The 18,810-nt window shown below is 38.7% G+C and overlaps 1 protein-coding gene across 8 annotated transcripts in view; it reads left to right on the top strand.

Annotated features, from left to right (window-relative positions):
* LOC145996040 (uncharacterized) overlaps positions 1 to 18,810 on the top strand; it is a 577,368-nt gene that overhangs the window by 526,535 nt on the left and 32,023 nt on the right. For 7 of the 8 annotated variants that reach the window (XM_083132243.1, XM_083132247.1, XM_083132245.1 and 4 more), the window contains 6 exons: positions 1,611 to 3,603; positions 5,918 to 6,859; positions 11,426 to 11,583; positions 12,880 to 13,030; positions 17,445 to 17,667; positions 18,405 to 18,555. In XM_083132243.1, coding sequence (XP_082988369.1) covers positions 1,611 to 3,603; positions 5,918 to 6,859; positions 11,426 to 11,583; positions 12,880 to 13,030; positions 17,445 to 17,667; positions 18,405 to 18,555 — 3,618 coding nt within the window. The remainder of the gene's footprint in view (positions 1 to 1,610; positions 3,604 to 5,917; positions 6,860 to 11,425; positions 11,584 to 12,879; positions 13,031 to 17,444; positions 17,668 to 18,404; positions 18,556 to 18,810) is intronic. The other variant, XM_083132249.1, reaches the window with a different exon arrangement.

The following is an 18,810-nucleotide window of genomic DNA, read 5'->3' on the forward strand; positions in this document are numbered from 1 at the left end:
GTAACACGGCCGAACTCTGCGCCATATTGTGGCGCACTTCGCAATGCAAGTGTGAATAAGAAGTTTTTCTGGCGGTGATGTTCCCCTTAATAACGTTCTGAAGGCCCTCCAAGAAGTCACAGAGGTGGTTAATCAATGACACAGGTATGTGTTCATATCAAGTAATCCAACTATTACCATCGTAGTGTCGAAAATAAATGTGGGGTATGCCCAATTTGTGACCACCCTGTACATTCAATCTTCACAGTCCCAATAGAGCAAATTGCTATAAAATTTTCCCCGGATTTTACATTTTCCTGCATTTTAAGTTCTTTCACCTTCGTCCCCTGAAAAATGTTAAATTGAGGTTTCACTGTGTTAACACTCTGGGCGTTGAGCCCTGTCAGACAAGGAAAATGAGTCAACTTCCATTGTGAAATGGTTAACACAGCATGCTATGATGCCAGGGATCCTGGGTTCAAATCCCAGCCTGGGCATGGTTGTTCTTTGTGAGTGTCCCTTCATATCGTTACTCATCCATATCTTCATGATTAGCCTAAAATGGCAGAAAAGTGAAGTAAAGTAATCTAATGAGCAAAATCAGAAAAAGTTGTTAAGGAGTAAACATATTGTCTGCTTGGAAATAAATTAAGTAAACATTTTCTTGCTCTATTTGCCCGCAATACAAAAGTCTCATTAATTTCGGTGGCCACTGTCGCCATCCTTGTTGGAACTTGTTGCCAAACTACAAACAGCTTCACGGAAAATGTGAGTACTAAGTTGCTCTGTAATTTTGTTACGTCAAAATTGTATTAACTTGTACATGTCTGCAATTTAGCATGAAGGAAACTTTTATGTCCAGATCCTAATGTGTTTAAAGTAAGGCTAAGCCGAGGTAATTGTGAATCATCATTATGCATATACTCTTGCCGGTTCCCATCTCTGGCAATGTTGGAACATCAAAGCAATTTAAAAGTTTATATATTAGTGTTTCTTTCCAACTATGCCATATGAATTCCCAAAAAGTTTTGTGTAAAGATGTTCATAGGTTCACTTGCAAGTTAATCTGGATATTGGAATTTAAGTAAGAAATTCACTTTTGTCCAGTGCTCGGAAATGGGTGGAACAAACCATCCACCCAGCTAGAATAATTTGCATAAACATCCCCTCACCTACTGCATTGTCTACATGTTAATCCATATAAGTATCCCCCCACCTACACTCGAACTCGACGAAGCATTCCCCATACTAGGAATTCACTCTTTGAGCATTGCATTTGCCACACAATATAACTGAAAAATAACATTTTTACACGATTTCCAGGATTTTTACCATCTGCAAAGAAGATTGACCATTTCTCATGCTTTGCAATACCTACACTCTGGAAAAGTATTTATTAGTATTCGTGATATTGATACTATCTGATACTGGCAGTATTAGTGATACTGACAGTATTGGCAATACTGGTAATGCCTGATACTGATACTATTGGTAATACTGGTGCTCTCTGTTTGGGTTTGTTCTCACTCAGAAGGGAACCAGCATAAAGGATGTATTTTTTGAGGCATATTATAATTTTTCTTCATTTACCACATGCAATTTTTGGTAATGCATTGTTTTATTTTTTTCAGTTCGAAGCACCTGGGGTTGACCTGCAGAGAATAGCTGTTGAGCATGCACGATGCGATGAAAAACTTGCCATGCTTCCCGTTCTAGAACGTGAAGTGGAGAAGCTGAAGGACCAGCTTCAGACAACTATTAAAGCGATGCTAGATGACAATAGGAACTATGAAGAACAACTTTGCCAGATGCAAAATGAGATGTCAAGATTAAATGCCGGCAAATCCCAATCGGGAAATGAGGCGGACGTGATGCTTAGATTACAGGAATTGGAAGAAGAAAATAGATTTTTGAGGGAAGAGTGCACGTGCAGAGAAGATGGTCCTCTAGAAGTTAGAGAGGTTAAAGGAGATGGGGATGATGAGCTAAAAAGAGAAATAGAAAAACTGAAAAGAGCGCTTGAGGAGAAGAACAAGGAGATAGAAATGCTCAAAAAATCAGAAGGAAAGGGAGACGATCTTGAGCTTAGAAAGGCATTAGAAGCTAAGGACGAAGAGCTAGAACAACTAAAGAAGGTGCTTGAAGCAAAGAATGCAGAAATAGCTAAGTTGAAGAGCACTCTAGAAGAGAAGAATGACGAGATAGATGATCTGAGAATGGATCTGCAGGGCAAAGACAGTGAAATTGGAAGACTAAAATCTGCACTGAAGAATGCTGGTGTTGAATTAGAATCTGAGAGAACTGACAAGAATAGATTGTCTATTGTCGGTGAGTCTGCTATTGCTAAGTGCAAAGAAGAACTGAAGGGCCTGCAGTCTGAAAATGAGAGTCTGAAAGGGCAGCTTCAAAATTTGAAAGTACAGTTTGATCAAGTGACAGCCGAAAATGGAAACCTAAAGGTGCAACTAAGAGATTTGCAGTCGCAGTTCAGTCAAGAGAAACAGAGTAAGGAGAACGAGATCAGCCAACTGAAGAATGCTCTAGATGGAAAAGAGAGCGAGATAAGTCAACTGAGAAAAGCTCTAGAAGGAAAAGAGAGCGAGATAAGTCAACTGAGAAAAGCTCTAGAGGGAAAAGAGAGCGAGATAAGCCAACTGAAGAAATCTCTAGAGGGAAAAGATAGCGAGATAAACCAACTGAAGACAACTCTAGATGGGAAAGAGAAAGATATGAGCCAACTAAGGAGTGTGCTTGAAGGAAAGGACAGGGAGATGAACGATCTGAGAAGAAACCTGCAAAGTAAGGACGACGAAATGGGAAAACTGAGATCCCAGCTGATGTCTGCAGGTAGCGATTTACAAGCAGAGAGAAGCGACAAGAACAGATTGTCTGTTGTGGGTGAATCTGCTATTACCAAATGCAAAGAGGAACTGAACGGTATGAAATCCGAAAACGATAAGCTCAAGGGACAGCTGCAGAATTTGCAGGCACAGTTTAATGATGCCAAAGCCGAGGGTGATAACCTGAAAAAACAGCTAAGTCAAGCAAAGACCGAAACCGATAACCTTAGAATGCAGCTAAATGAAGCAAAAGGTGAAAGTGAAAACCTTAAGACTCAGTTAAACCAAGCAAAAACTGAAAATGAGAACCTTAAGAAACAGTTACAAGACTTACAGTCGCAGTTGAATCAAGAAAATGCTAAACTTGCAGAGCAAATGAAGCAGATGCAATCGAAGCTAGACCAAGCACAAGAGGAAATCAACAGACTTAAAGCAGAGTTGGCGTTAGGTGGTCCAAAAGATGTGGCTGACAGAGACAAAATCATCGCAGATTTGAAAAAGCAACTAGAAGACGAAAGGGCAAAAGTTAAGGGTATGGAACAACAGTTGCAGGACATGGATAAACAACGTCAAGAGCAGCTCGCATTGTTATCAAACAGAATAGATGCGATGAATAAGCAGCTACTTGCATCTCAGGACTTGGAGCATGTCGCTGCCGATCTTGAGGAGAAGCTGAGAACACTCACGCGTTCCTTGGAAAGCGAGAAGGAAGCCAACGCAACTCTCAGAGCCGAAGTAGAGAAACTGAAGAAAGATGTCCAGGATAAAAGTAAAGAAATATCAGGTATGTTGATTGTAGTGAAATAAGAAAAGAACCATTATAATACTTACAAAAGTACTGTATTTCACCACACAATAATTGGCACTGCATAATCGCCACATCCAATTTTTTAAGTCCAAAAATTGGTTTATAACCTTTCATTGCATAATCGTCGCATCAGATAACGAAACCAATGATAGCAGCACGGAACATTAAATTTTGTAAGGCCGTACTTAGCAAGATTGTGGTAAATGTTCTCAAGTGTAACATTTTGACTATAATGCACAACTAGTGTGTTAACCTTTTTTTCAGACTGGAAAAATGTTTGCTAAACTGTCACGAAGAAAGGATGTGCGTAGATTTAAACTATTCAGTTTTAATCTATATTATGAGTATTCAGTGCATCCTAATCTTACACCAAAAGTAGTGTAGTAATAAATGATTTTTAATCTTCACATAATGGTCGCACTTGCACTTTTTTGCAAAAAACATTTAGAATAAAATCTGTGACGATTATGCAGTGAAATATGGTATTTTGTCAAAGACAACTTGACTTGAACCCGAGTCCTTTTCATTGAAGACACCAGACAGGTTGGGAGTAAAGGAATGAACTGGTAGACCAATTTGGCTGCTTCTACCACTCTTCCCCAGCAGATAAGAAAAGTAGATAAATACTCACTTAGGCCAACTTTGCATTTTCTGTGATATTCAGGTGTTGTTTCTTCCCCACCCGTTAATTTTCTGGTGCCATCATTGGTCCTTATTCACATGAGGTGAGAGCAACATTGTTCGAAAACAACATTTTAGTTGAGCAATGTGAAAGCGGCCCCGGCACCCACCCAGCGTCGAATAACATGGGTACCTGAGGGAAACCCTGGGGGGTAAAGGCGGTCAGGGGCATGATGCTGATCACATCACCCCCACTCACGACCGGATCAAGAAAGTGTGGGGCGTTACCCCCACACCCCCTATACGCCTTCATGGCGTGGTGCTATGCACAGGGGAACACTTTACCTTTTTTCACTTTTTTTAATGTTGTAAGTGTATCGACTGCTGTCTAACAAGATGCTATCAGACAAGGCTGACACTCAATCACTTGGGAATGAACCTTCAAAAATAAATGCAGCCTTTCGTACCAACAAGTTGCACATGTCACTTGCGTGCCACTCATATTGGCCATTTTTTTTCTCTCTCTCAATAGCTGGAACCATGTTGCCTTGACCTGTTGGTGACTTAGGCTTTTTTTTTACATGCGGGAGGGGCCAATATTGTTTGTCACTTCAGTGATAAATCCCCATGCCACGTATCACTTACTGGGCCTCCCCGATGGCACAGTGGTAGCATCGCTGCCTTGTAATCAAGGGGTCCCGGGTTCAATACCGGGTCAAGGCACAACTGGTTTGGATCCCACTTTAAACTGTAGGTCCAGTCCCGATTAGCCTTACTGTGCATAAAGTGAACTTAAAACACCAACTCAAATCAACGTATCACTTACTACTTCTTGAATGTCAGTATTGTCTGAAAGTTTACACAGATGTGCAAGCTACTCATCGATTGCCACAACTCACGACAGATAATATTTTCTAAAAACTTTTATTCGTGGTAGATGAGGCATTAGGGAGCTGCATATGGTGTAAAATCTCTGAAATATTAAGGATGCATGTCTTGTCTTACCAATGTAAGAACTCGTGTAGGTTTATACAAAAAAGAACTCTTTATAAAACTGTAGAATGTTTATATCAATTACTTGTTACTCTCAGTTTAGTGACTAGAACCAGTTAGTAATAAAAATTTTCGTACCTCCCTGATGGCATAGAGGTAATGTGGTCTCCTTTTATCAAAGGATCCTGAGTTCAATACCCAGTGGATGCACATAGTGGTTCTGATCCCTATTTAAACTGTAGGTCCAGTCCTGATTAGCCTTACTGTGCATCAAGTTGACTTAAAACAAAAAACTCTAAAACTGAAAATCTTTAGACACTCATCACTTAACAAGTTTGGGTGAATAGTTAACATGATAGACTTGCAATTTAATGTTCAATCAGTTATAGGTTCATATTGGTCCTTACCTGCTTTCTAAACTTAGCTGGAGAGTTTCTTTATTACATTTACTAACTGCCGACATTCGTGGCAAAGTGGTTAGCACATCATGTTATGATGCCAGGGCCCCCAGATTTGGATCCCAACCTCGGCATGGGTGTTCTTTGTGAGCATCCCTTCATCAATTTCATCTTATCACCACTCATCCTCATCATCATCATTAGCCAAAAATGGCAGAAAAGTTACGCTAAATAACAAAATTCAAATCTGAGTTACTAACTGCATTAAAATATTACAGATCTACAAAATAAGCTTCAGGAATCTGAAAAGAAGCTGCGTGATATGGAAAGCAAGATGCAGGACCTTGTGAAAGCCCATGAGAAACAGCTGGCTGAATTAACAGAAGCTCACACGGCGGCAATGAATAAAAGTCTTGCATCCATGAAAGGCGATATATCCGCACAGCAACAGGCGGCCATTGCGGAAGTGGAAGAAAACTACCGTAAGAAGCTGGAAGATCAGAAGAAGCAGTACGAAAATATGATCGCAGATCTGAAGGCTCAACATGCAAAAGAAATAGAGGAACTGAACAGAAAGCATAACGAAAATCTCGCCGCTGTGAAAGCAGGTTACGAAAGGGACATGAAGAACATGCAGGATATGCACGACAAGAACGTGCTAAGGTTACAGGGAATGCACGAAGAAGAAACAAACAGAAGGCACACCCAGACTGACATGGAACTGGACGACTTGAATAAGATGAACGAATTACGTTTGAAGCGAATGATGGAAGATAACGAAGAGCTTGTGGCATCGCTGAGAAAAGAATGCGACGAGGAGAAAGCAAAATTAAAGAAGCAGTGGGATCAGGAGAAAGCAGGTTTGAAGAAGCAGTGCGAGGACGAAAAGGCAGCGATGAAGAAAAGTTGTGAGCAAGAGAAGGCTGCATTGAAAAAGAAGTACGGTATAAAGATGGACTCGCTAATGCAGCAGGGAATGGAGGGTCTTGAAGGTTTGCGCAGAGTAAGCAACCTGGAAGTTCAGACGTTGAATGATGAGTATGAGAAGGCATTTGATGAAATGGATAAGAAGCACCGTGCTGAAATAGAAAGACTAAACGCTGAAGTTGGCAGATTGAACAAGAGGATCGCATATCTTGAAGGCATTCTAGATGAGAACGGCATCCCATATGATGGCATGAAAGGTGATCGGCCCAAAGTAAAAAAAGATAAAGAGGAAGGTCAGTTTCTCACGTCGATTAACTTTATTCAAATAATTAGTACTTGTAGCAATTTTGAATATGTTGTAGTAGTATAATATTTTCCATAAATTAGCAATGAGGAGTTAATTGTGGAATAAATACAGGGTGATTCTTAAGTATGGGAACACTCATTTAAAACAAAAATGGATGGTGAAACATGAATAAAACCTACCAGTACATGATACAGGGAGGGGGGGAAAGAAGATATGTAACCAACATGGCAGCCATCTTGGAATCGACTTCAATTTTTTGAATGGAAAGGTGGGCATGTGAAGTGTGAAAATGGGCTAGATTTTCAACAGAAGCATGATGGCATGTTTCATTTTTGTGTAACTTGAATCCTGAAGCTGTTTAAAACTGAACTTTTTTTTGTATAGGTTCTAAAGCACCATATTCGTAACACTGTACCTTTCTTCTCGGCTAATTCTATAGCTATAACATTTTACAGCAATTACCTGAAGGGCTGTTTAATTAGAAGCAGAATATTTGACTATGTATATTCATTTATAGATGAACACTATTGTCATAGATAATCAATGGCCTCCCCGATGACGCAGTGGTAGTGTCGTCACCTTGTAATCAAGGGGTCCCAGTTTCGATTCCCGGTGGAGGCACATAGTGGTTCGGATCCCACTTTAAACTGTAGGTCCAGTCCCGATAGCCTTACTGTGCATAAAGTGGACTTATAACAACAAATCAATCGATCAATAGATAACACTGGTCTACATATGAAATATTTTTTTCTGCTGACTTAGATATTTTAACTGATTCTACATAATTTGAGGTCGCCGATTTCAAATATGTAGTCAGAAAAAGTGTATCACGTCACAATTTTTCACAAATCACATTTGAAAATTTTCACAATATTATAATACTGGGCTAAACTCCAACAATTTTCCATATAGATATCTGTACATAATGAAATATTTTTTTCTGCTGACTTAGATATTTTAACTGATTCTATATAATTTGAGGTCGCTGATTCCAAATATGTAGTCAGAAAAAGTGTATCACATCACAATTTTTCACAAATCAAATTTGAAAATTTTTACAATAATACTGGGCTAAACGCCAACAATTTTCCATAATTATAAGACTGCAAACATAGGTGGCGTAGCTGATAACAGGTATTAAGTTGCATTGTTTCACAAGTCACATTTCCAAATTTTCAGAAAATTATATCCGGCTACATTCCAACAGCACTGGCAAAGAGATTGCGTCGTAGTCAGATGTCCATGCAGAGTATCACATCACGTTGTTTACAAACATACGTTTCTATTTTCTCAATAGGGAGTTCTTAATGGACAAAAAGTTTTAGGCAATTCCGGCAAATTGATCAATTTGTTTCACGAGCACATACAGTCAACACCTGATGCCTGTACCTATGCTAAACTTAACATACACCACAGAATAGCACAACATGCATACCTAATTAGGCAAAAAAAAAATGTTTCTTTGATTTTCTGGAGTAGTTGGACTCAGGAACGTCACTCTGCAAGCACCAGAAATAGTCGGCCATCATGTTTACATTCCATCTCTCCTGATATCGGTGCTCCATGTTTTTTATGTTTTGGTGGAAGCGTTCGCCCTCTTCTTCACTTACGGAACCAAGATTGGACGGAAATATATCTAAGTGGCTGTGCAGGAAGTGAAGCTTGGCACTCATATTTACTCCTAACTTTTGAAACGTCACCAACAGATTTTCAACTAGAACCTCGTAGTTGAGCGCCCTGAAGTTTCCAAGAAAGTTTGTAATGACATCAGAAAAGGCACACATGCATCTTTCTCTGTGCGGTTCATTGTTTGTAAGAATTCTTCATCTTTCATTAGCATCCTTATCTGAGGACCATCAAAAATACCTGCTTTTACTTTCTCATTCGTCAATGCAGGCAATTTTGAGCAAATGTATTTAAAGCAAGCCCCATTCTTATCCAGAGCTTTTACATACTGCTTCATTAATACCAACTTAATGTGCAGTGGAGGAAGTAACACTTTCTTAGGATCAACAAGCGGCTTGTTCTGGATGTTTTTAGCCCCGACTTCAAAGATTTTCCTGGAGGGACACAGTATTCATACCCAATGTTCGTTCCTTGCTCGACTGTCCCATAAACACAAAAAGCATGGATATTACGTGAAACCTGCTTGTTGACCAAGTAACATTGAAATGACCTTGAGATCTCCGCACACAAGCCAACTGTCATTTGCATACTTTATCTCTCGAAGCAGTTTCATTGTTTCGTAGCTTTCCTTCAAATGTACGGAGTGGTCAACAGGAATAGATACTAACTTATTGCCATTATGCATCAACACACACTTCAAACTCCTCTTCAAGCTATCAATAAAAATCCTCCATTCTTCTGCATTATACGTACATCCCATAGCTTCAATTAGTCCCTTCACATCTGTACAATAGACAAGTTCTTCGTCCCTTTGAAAATATCTTAGATGCCTCTCTCTCTGTCCCGACACATGAAGGTTGTTCCAGACGCTTACATATTTCTTTCCTTTAGTCTACACAGGTCCTGCATACTTTATGAGGTGCCCCGGATTTATCTTGGTCACCCAATTTAATTCCGAAATATGCACTATATGCTTTCCTTACAAAGTCAGTAATATTTGTCCTTTGTTTTGGGGTTAACAATGCTCGAATAACTGATTGAAATAATATTCATTATAATATTCCATGTGCTGCCATCTTGTGACCTCTTTACGGACTACGTTGTTTCACTGCTCTAAATATACATCCCTAATCTTAGATAATTTTCTATTTTCCTCCGAAACCTGACGTGATAGAAAAAAACGGATTTTGGTTTTGGATTTACCACCCTCGAATTACTAAAGAACAACCATCAGCCTCCAGTCAGCAAAATGGACGTAGACCAGTGTAATCAATGAGCAGGAGACCAATATTATACATTTCGAAAGCATATGTAAACTCTCAGCAGAACTCCAAATAGCATAGTGGTAACATCATCACGTTATAATCTAGGAATTCCAGGTTCGATACTCTGTGGAGGTGCATAGCCCACTTGCCCTTCAAACTCTCGGTCCACTCCTGATTAATCTATATGTGCATAAAGTGGACTTAAGACAAAAACTCTAAAACTCGAATTCTTGAACTCATCACCTAGCAAGTTGAGGTGAATAGCTAACATGATAGTCACAATCAGGAAGTTGCAAGTTTAAACTTCTGTGACCAGCCATATGGATGTAGTTTTTTTTTGCTAGTTATTCTCAGTAACTCTAGATGAATAAGAAGAAAGACTATGCTAGCAAATATAATTTATTAGGGTGGATCAAATGAAAACAGAACAGGGGCCACAGAATGAAGTCAACAAGGTTTATTTCAAACGTAATCTCCAAAGTTACACAAGCACTTGTCCCACTGTTTCACCAAGCAATAAATACCCTACTCGTAGAACTCCTTTCGTTGAGATCGGAACCAGTTGCGAACATTGTCCGAGTGGAAGTGCCGACCCTTCAATGCTGCTCGGACAATACTGCTGCCCGACCGCCTATGCATATCACATGCTCACCCGCGACTATCTAGGGCAAGTCCATTATGCAGTAGGGGTTTCCTTCTTTACCTCCCTTTCTACCTCTGCACAGGGTTGTTGCCATACACATACATAAATATAACCCAATACATCCACTCTTCCGTTTTCATTTGATCCACCCTCATGTATGATATAGCATACTTAAATGTTCTGTGGCTCGACCTTTGGCATTCTGTGTCATTGCTCTACCATTGAGCTGCCACTGTATGTCCTTCCCATAATTTCCACAACTTAGATTTCTGTGTAGTGCCGAAGACCCAGGTTTGGTTCCAAGTTGGCCCACAATTTTCACCTTTAAGTATGTTATAATATATCATGGTGCCTTCAACTACTCCATGCAGCTAGTACAGTTGTAATTTATACGCTTTAATATATGTTGAGTATTAAGTCCAGTAGCTATACACAAAATTAAGAATGATCATTGTTAATAATGCATACAGGGTGTCCATGAAATAACTAGTGAGAGAGAAAACATCACATCTCTAAAACTACTGCATTTGTTGCGTCCAAGTTTGAATAATCAGTAAGAAAAACAAAAAGATTTTGTTAAAGGAGCCTTGCATCCTATTGATATCATCCTGGTAAAGATTGTAGATTTTTGCTTTTCTTTTTGTGACTCTACATTGCTTGTCTTCTGAAATTGTTGGTCACAGTGTAGCATCTGCCTTGCTCCATGTGAAAATGGCATTGCATTCTTTTTGAGCAACTAGACACAAAATGTACTGTGCCTTCTACAGGATACACATGTTATCATGACCTCTGCCAGCTATTACTCAAGTGGTGCATTTTCCCTGTTTCCCCCACCCAACATAAACTTTTTCACTTTCTCTTTCCGATTTATCTAAACTGAGGCCAAAAATTCACCAATTCTTTCTCAAACACCCTGTAGTTTTTTCTGTTTCAGAGATTGAATCTGGATCTGTGACATTAAACAACTTTGTGTATATATAATTTATTGATTTTTTTGTATGGTATCTTTTTTTTTCAGTGGATGAAATAGGGCAGAAGGTGCAAGAAGAACTTGACCTGTCTGTACAACTAGATAAGTCACTTCTATCCATTCTTCAGAGCTCGGAAGGTCCTTGCGTATGTGGTGAAGGAATCACTAAGGATGCTCTGGAGAAAGTACAGAAGGAAGGACTGGAGGTACTGAATTGTTTATTTTTACGTGTAGTTATTCTGTTAAGGCTCGCCTGGTCCTTCGGCTGACGCGAGCGCAATTTTTTTCTAATTTTCCTCTCCTTTTAAAGAACCACTATGATATTCCAAAATCCAAAAAATTACATCTGCTTAGAAAACCTAGAGCATTCTCATGAATCTTCATGCGGTTTGCTTTCACTGTTGCCTAGATATTCTCAATAGTTTTGTGATTACATAAGTTTATTAAACCAATGATAATATCTACACAACTACTAAAGCAAAGCACATGAAGAATCACATGAATACTCTGGAAGGAATTCTAAGCAGATGTAATTTTTCTGATTTTGAAATATAACATTTTTTCAAAAGAGGAGGAATTTTCGAAGAAAGAAAACTGCCCCCGCATCACCCAAAGCTCCAGCTGAGCCTTATTGAACCATTGTTCACATTTTTAGCACAACTGATAATTATTATGACAGATTAATCAGTACCCTATTGATATTGGCCGATGCAGGCATATCAGTTTATTGGTAAAATTACGTATAATTTTACTGATCCGATATATTATAATTTATTGCAACATTCTGTCATTTCATTATAGTTTTTGTGGATGGAAACATGTAATCTAGATTCTCTTTTTTAAAAGTAACTCTAAATATGCAGCTTTTGCCTTGCAGTCATCCGAGGTCAAGGAACCATGTGGAATTTTATATTGGATCAGTGGAATATTGGTCATTGGTATTGGTAAATTTTATATCGATACTTTAATTATACAACGGTCAAAATTTCATATCGGTCCATCCCTTATATATCGTAATATCAATAAAATTATCAGCCCGCCTTTATCAGCCAATAAAGCTTCACTCTGTGTATTCCATTCCTGATTTTTTTGTTTTGATTTTGATTTTAAAATTTTGGGTGCATTAGCACTTAGGCCACTTTGCACCCGTCACACTATACGGGGTCCTTATCGTTACAAATAACAACTCTAGCATTGCATAAATAAAATCCTAAAATATTCTGACTTCCGTTAAAAGCTGAGGCTGTAAACGGACACTCTGCACACATAAGGACAAAAAACAGGACAACACACACAAAATTATACTGGCCATAGTGCCAGTCGCCAGAGCCTCGTTCGTCTGCAAAATGTAGTCCAAGGTGTACTATGTGGAAGTGAGATATTCCATTCCTGAAATATGCTAACATCTGTTACAGTGGATTGTTGTTCTTTGCTAATTGGATTGAAATAATTTGGTTCACTTTGAATAATGCTTCATTAACGTGCAATTATGAAATTTTCAGGTCCTAAGCTTATCAGAGCTGACGTACATGCAAAAATGTCCCTGCAGGAGTGAACCTGAACAAGATCAGTCGGAAAAGCTAACCCTCAAAAGAAAAATCACAGCACTTGATACAGAATGTTTAAGAAGGGAGAGAGAAATGCAGAAGAAAGGTAAGTTGGAAAGTGGAGAATATCATTGTACACTTCCATTCATGAAAAGTGGTGCATGTTTCAACTGTTCAGCTGCATAAAATGTGCCACTTTAAGTGAATAGGAGTGTACCTAACTAACTAGCTCTTTGTCATTCACTGCCGCAGCCACATAAGTTTTCCATCTCTCCCTATTCTGATAAGATCAGTCTTGACAGTCCTTAACCTTTTCCTTCTGGTTCATCTTAATATTGTAATCTTGGCCTTACTATAGGTGACCCCAAGTTAAGAGTTCAGTGAGGAGGCTTATGGGCTTTTTGTTTTGAGATCGTCATGCTCAAATAAGAATGTTTTTGTTAGAGAAGATCTGTTAATATTTGAAGAGGAAAGAATGAGTATGCAGCAAGTATATGGAATGTAAAGTTATCATTTTTCTACCCTAACAATCCAGATTGTCTTATGAAAATATATTGATTTCTTGTGTTCCACCCTTTTTTTGCCACTAGACTCGTCCAGTTAGTGTGTGCATGCTTTTATCAATGATCCCAACTAAGGCGTCTCTCTCATTAGCCTCGTGTCTCTCCTCATGTGTCTCATATCCATTTTCTGCTATTTGTATGGACAAAAGATGTTCATTTTGATTCAACCTCATGCCGCCCTTTGTGGCAGAGTGGTTACCAAGGCACACTATGATGCCAGGGGTCCCGGGTTCAAATACTACCCTAGGCATGAGTGTTCTTTGTAAGTGTCCCTTCATTAATCTCATCATATCATCACTTATCCTCATCTTTGATATCAGCCAAGAGTGGCACAAATGTGAAGTAAAATAAACCAAATCAGTAAACAATAAACAACAATCAATCTCCCTCACCCTTTATGTTCTATAAAACTGTAAAATATGTATGTCATTATGTCATAAAGATTAAAGAATATGTCATAAATAGGGCCTGGGACTTTGTTATAACATATTTTTCATTTGGCTACGGATCTAATATTGGGGTGAGATCTTTACATATGTGATGAAAATCAGCCGAAATAGACAAACTTGACAAAGCATATTTTGACATATTTCACCAATTTCGCGTTTTTACAACATATGTCTTCAATTTTGTTGTAATAAGACATATTTGTGTATAATTTCATAATTCTCTCGCACATAATCAGTTATTTCATATTTTTATCTTCGTAGCTTTAGCACAACGGATAGTTCATATTGTCGATGGCAGGATATGGAAAGGCAGGAAGAAAGGTGCCGTCTTTTCTTAGTACAGAACAATAATACCCCACTTTTTTATCCCACCGACAATTGATAGCAATGCAAACAATATTCAGGGAAAATGTTCTCTCTCATTGTTCCATGGGAAGTAAAGAAGTTTCGTTCTCATTTCTTTGCCTTTTTCGCTTTTCACAAAAATCCGTCAAAAGTAAAAATAACATTTGGTACATTACAGCCCCTACTCTACTCTATCGGGTATGGGAGAAATTCGAGAGTACTGTTGTACATATTTTTTACTTTACTGGGAATAGTTCTGCATTTTTCTGACATATTTGTAATTTTTCATGACATATTTTCCAATTTATATGACATAATTACATAGATATTTTACAGTTTTATAGGACATAAAGTCCTGGGCCCTAGTCTTAGAGAATTTAAAATATGTCATAAAACTTTAAATGTCATAAAAATGCAGAAATATTCCCAGTAAAGACCAAAAATATGCACCACAGTACTTTCAAATTTCTCATTATTCAGCTGGATATTAAATGAATTCAGGATTTCTTTAACCGAAGAGTGTAATGGGAAAATACTCAAACTCATGCTTGCATCTATGCTATAGCTATGAATTGTCGGAAAGATTTTTTTAAAAGGGGGTATTATTGTTCTTTACTAGTTGGTAAGAAAAAAAGGCATCTGCTTTTAATTTCTTCGTCCGTAATTTCCTTATCCTGCCATCGGTAATATAAACTATCCATTGCACTAAAGGTACAGAGAAGAAATTATAAAGTACTAATTATATGCAAGACAACTACGAAATTATACAGAAATATGTCTTATGAGAAAATTGAAGAAATATGTTGTAAGAACATGAAATTTGTAAAATGTATCAAAATATGCCTTATCAAGTTCATCTATTTCGGCTGTTTTTCATCAGATATATAAAGATCTCACTCCAGTATTCGATCCGATGCCAAATAAAAACTATGTTATAACATGAAGTCTCTCTCCCTACTTATAAGTATTCCAGAGGATGATCGTGAGCTCTACCCTCATGAGGTTTACCCTTCAGATGGTGAACACTTGGGTGTATCTGGATATTGCTTGAAAAATAAATGTAAAATTTCATACCCAATCTGTTGATCTGCCTTGGCACCTGTGGCTCATGATGACAGTATTGCTGCTTCAAGTACATCACCTGAACCTGTATCTGATGAGGAAATATAGAGCAACCACAATGGAAAGAACCTTCAGCCAAAAGTCTCTGTGTACCTTCCCCTCCATCGGTTCAACTTGGGTCATAAGGAAGCATGCTCCAATCAACTACTTCCCTCCATGCACGAGTACGATGCACAGTAACATGGTTCTGCGCAGGCTCTTTTGCCTGTGGTTCCACTATAGCAGCATCACTAGACAACTGTTGTTCATTTTATTGTCCTCCAAAGAGGATTTTCTTTGTTCATTTTGACTATATACAAAGGTCGGTCAAAAAGTAACGCACAATCCACTGTAGCTCGGGAATGGTAAGGACTAGGGAAATAAAATTTTGTAGGTAGAAGCATTGGTCCCTTACCACCTTACCGCAGCGTAGCTTACGAACAAAGAGGCCAGAGTTACGTGCAACGGGCATCAAGTTGCATCACGATAACGCACGACCGCATGCTGCACTCATGACAGTTCAGAAGATTGGCCAACTGGGATGGACAGTGGGGCCACAACCCCCATACAGTCCTGTCCTAGCACCATCAGATTTCTGTCTGTTTGCACAACTAAAGGCTCAGCTGCGTGGGAAACAGTTTGGAGATGACAACGAGCTCATTGCATGTGTGAAAAGTGGTGTAAAAACCAACCTAAAGAGTTTTATGAACGTGCATTCGTGTCATGGAAACAAAAATGGCTGCAATACAGTGAAGCACATGGATCACACATTGAGTGACATTTCCAAAGGACCAATGCTTCTACCTGCAAAATATCATTTCCCTAGTCCTTACCATTCCTGAGCTACAGTGGATTGTGTGTTACTTTTTGACCGACCCTTGTATCTCACCTGAGCTGACCTCCGTGGTGGAGTGATTAGCACACTGGGCTACATGCCAGAGGTCCCAGGCTTGAAACCCTGCCTGGGCATTGTTTTTTTTTTTTTTGGGGGGGGGGGGTTGGTGTCCCTTTATCAATTTCCTCATATCATCATTCATTCTCATCTTCATGATTAGCCAAAAGTGGCAGCAATGCGAAGTAAAATAAACCAAATCAATCAATCAATATCTCACCTGCAAGGTTTGCCTTACCACTCACCACCCTCATGACTTGAGGCCACCTAATGGCTAACACTCATCCTTATCCTCACATGCCCTCACCCTTGCGAGGTCTGCCCTCATAAGAGACTTGGACTAGGCCATTTTCTCAGTAGCATGCATCATGTCCCCTTAGGCCATGTCCAAATTGGCAAGCACTCAGTTGCTTTCCTTTGCCATCGAAGTTGTCCGAATCTTCATGCTGCCTTGCAGTAAGGTTGCCACGTTTCCCACCAGGTGTCAGCTTGAACGTCAACCACAACAATCTGGGATGCAGGCGCACAGCACGGAAGCATAAGGCATAAGCCAACCAAACATCACAATGATTTCAACCTATTTACTATTCATATTAAAATTGTGGCATGTGATTTCTTCTTTTACAATTTTTCTACATACAGTATTATAGATAAAATGAAGGGTTCGGGTGTAAAACATGGTAAGTGACATTTTGGTCATTTCGAAGTTCATTAGTTAAAAAGATTAGTAGAAGCTATACTGTTTTCATGTTGTGTTTACCAATTTCAAAAGGCTTCACTGAGTCCAATGCAAATTGTATGACATGGCAATTTCACTCGAAAATTGAAGGATATCACATTTTACTTTGTAACTCAAAAATAACCAAAATGTCACCATGTTTTACACCTGAGCCCTTCAATGTCCAAGTAGCACTTAGTTTTACATAGTCCATCCAGTAAACATTGCTTCAGCAAAATGAAAGTTGCAATGTGGCTGCCAAGCTCAAGGCTACAGCAAGTTGAAGCATGCACTTGTTGCACCTTCCACCTCTCCCCTCCAACTCCTCCTATGCCAGGGATGCAGCTTTAGTCTGCTGGTCATGCCTATGCAATAAATGCTTTCTTACACATGTTGCTTGGCACTTCGGTCTGAAAGCTCCCTAAACGATACTCTCATTTTTCTTCTTCCAGTTGACCTTCTGGAATTTAAAATTAGACAAGAACGCTCCGTTGTTGAGGAACTCAGAAGCGCTCTCAACCTGGAACAAAAGCGAAGTTTGGAATTGATCGGTCGGCTGGGAGAACAGCGGAAAGTTCATGTTGAGCTGGAGGTCGAGCATGACATTTTGCAACAACGCTTAGGCAGCGTCCAAGAAACTGCAGTCTCAAACAAGAAACGGTCCACAGATCTTCAGTAAGTAGTGCTTTTCTTTATTAACCACACTGTCGCTTACAATTGATTTGTAATGTCCATGGAAATTCCAATGGAGCAAGACGTAATAAACTTTTCCCAGATTTTAGTTTAAAGTCCACCTTGTGCACAGATATGCTAATTGGTATTGGATCTTCAGTTTATTCGTTATTTTTTTGTAGAGTCCAATTTTACTGCTCTAATTACATAATAATAAACAATAAATTCACTGTAATGTTTCAGTTTGAACAAATTTGTAGCAAAAATATAAATGGTGTATTTACACTTGCAATTGTGTTGAAAGAGTTGTATGTTTTCCACACTGGAGAGGTAGTAAAAACTGATGTTTTCGCACTCTCAATGAAAGATTTTGTGTTCGAGTCATGTTTTAAACCTGGAAACATTAAATGTTACAGCTGATATTATGTTAGATTACTTATTATAGAATTATTATTCGTTAATTACTCTCCAGAGAAAGATCAAATATGAATTGCTGACACATATTCTAGTAATCATAGAAAGGAATAGTAAGATGAAATCAAAATCACAGTGAGCCTCCAGGAGGTATCAAATTACAGGGGAATGATGTTACCACTATGTCATTGGGGAGGCCCTGTGTACATTAGTATTCAGATGACCTCATCTGTACATAAACTTGGTTAAAATATTTCTGATATTGCATTACTTACACTCCATGACAACATAACTGCAATGTATTTAATGTATTGTTTACTTTCTAGGAGAATTCTTGAGCAGCAGAAAGCGCAGGTTGTTATTCTTGAGCAAGCTCTTCAGACAGAGAGATCAAATTTCTCTCAACTGAAAAATGCAATTACAACAGAAAAGCAAAGAGTAGAGTCAACGAAGCAATGCGAATGCTCCAAAATTGGGGTAAGTTTAGCTTTTCTTTTCTTCAGCACTTTATGAACATGAAATACTCTGTGTTTTGAAAGTTACCTTTTAAAAGTAACTAAGGTATGGTTACTTTCATTACCATTGCTTTAAAAAGTAACTTACAAGGTTCGTTCAAGTGAAAAATAAACAGCTGGCAACACTGGAAATATTTGATTGGTGGTTGGATGGTGGCAACACTGCATGCACTGATTAATCTGATAACAGCAGTTCCTGTGCAAAGAAAGAGTTGTC

This window comes from Lepisma saccharinum, chromosome 12, assembly GCF_977018435.1.
Source record: "Lepisma saccharinum chromosome 12, izLepSacc3.1, whole genome shotgun sequence".
NCBI lineage: Eukaryota > Metazoa > Arthropoda > Insecta > Zygentoma > Lepismatidae > Lepisma > Lepisma saccharinum.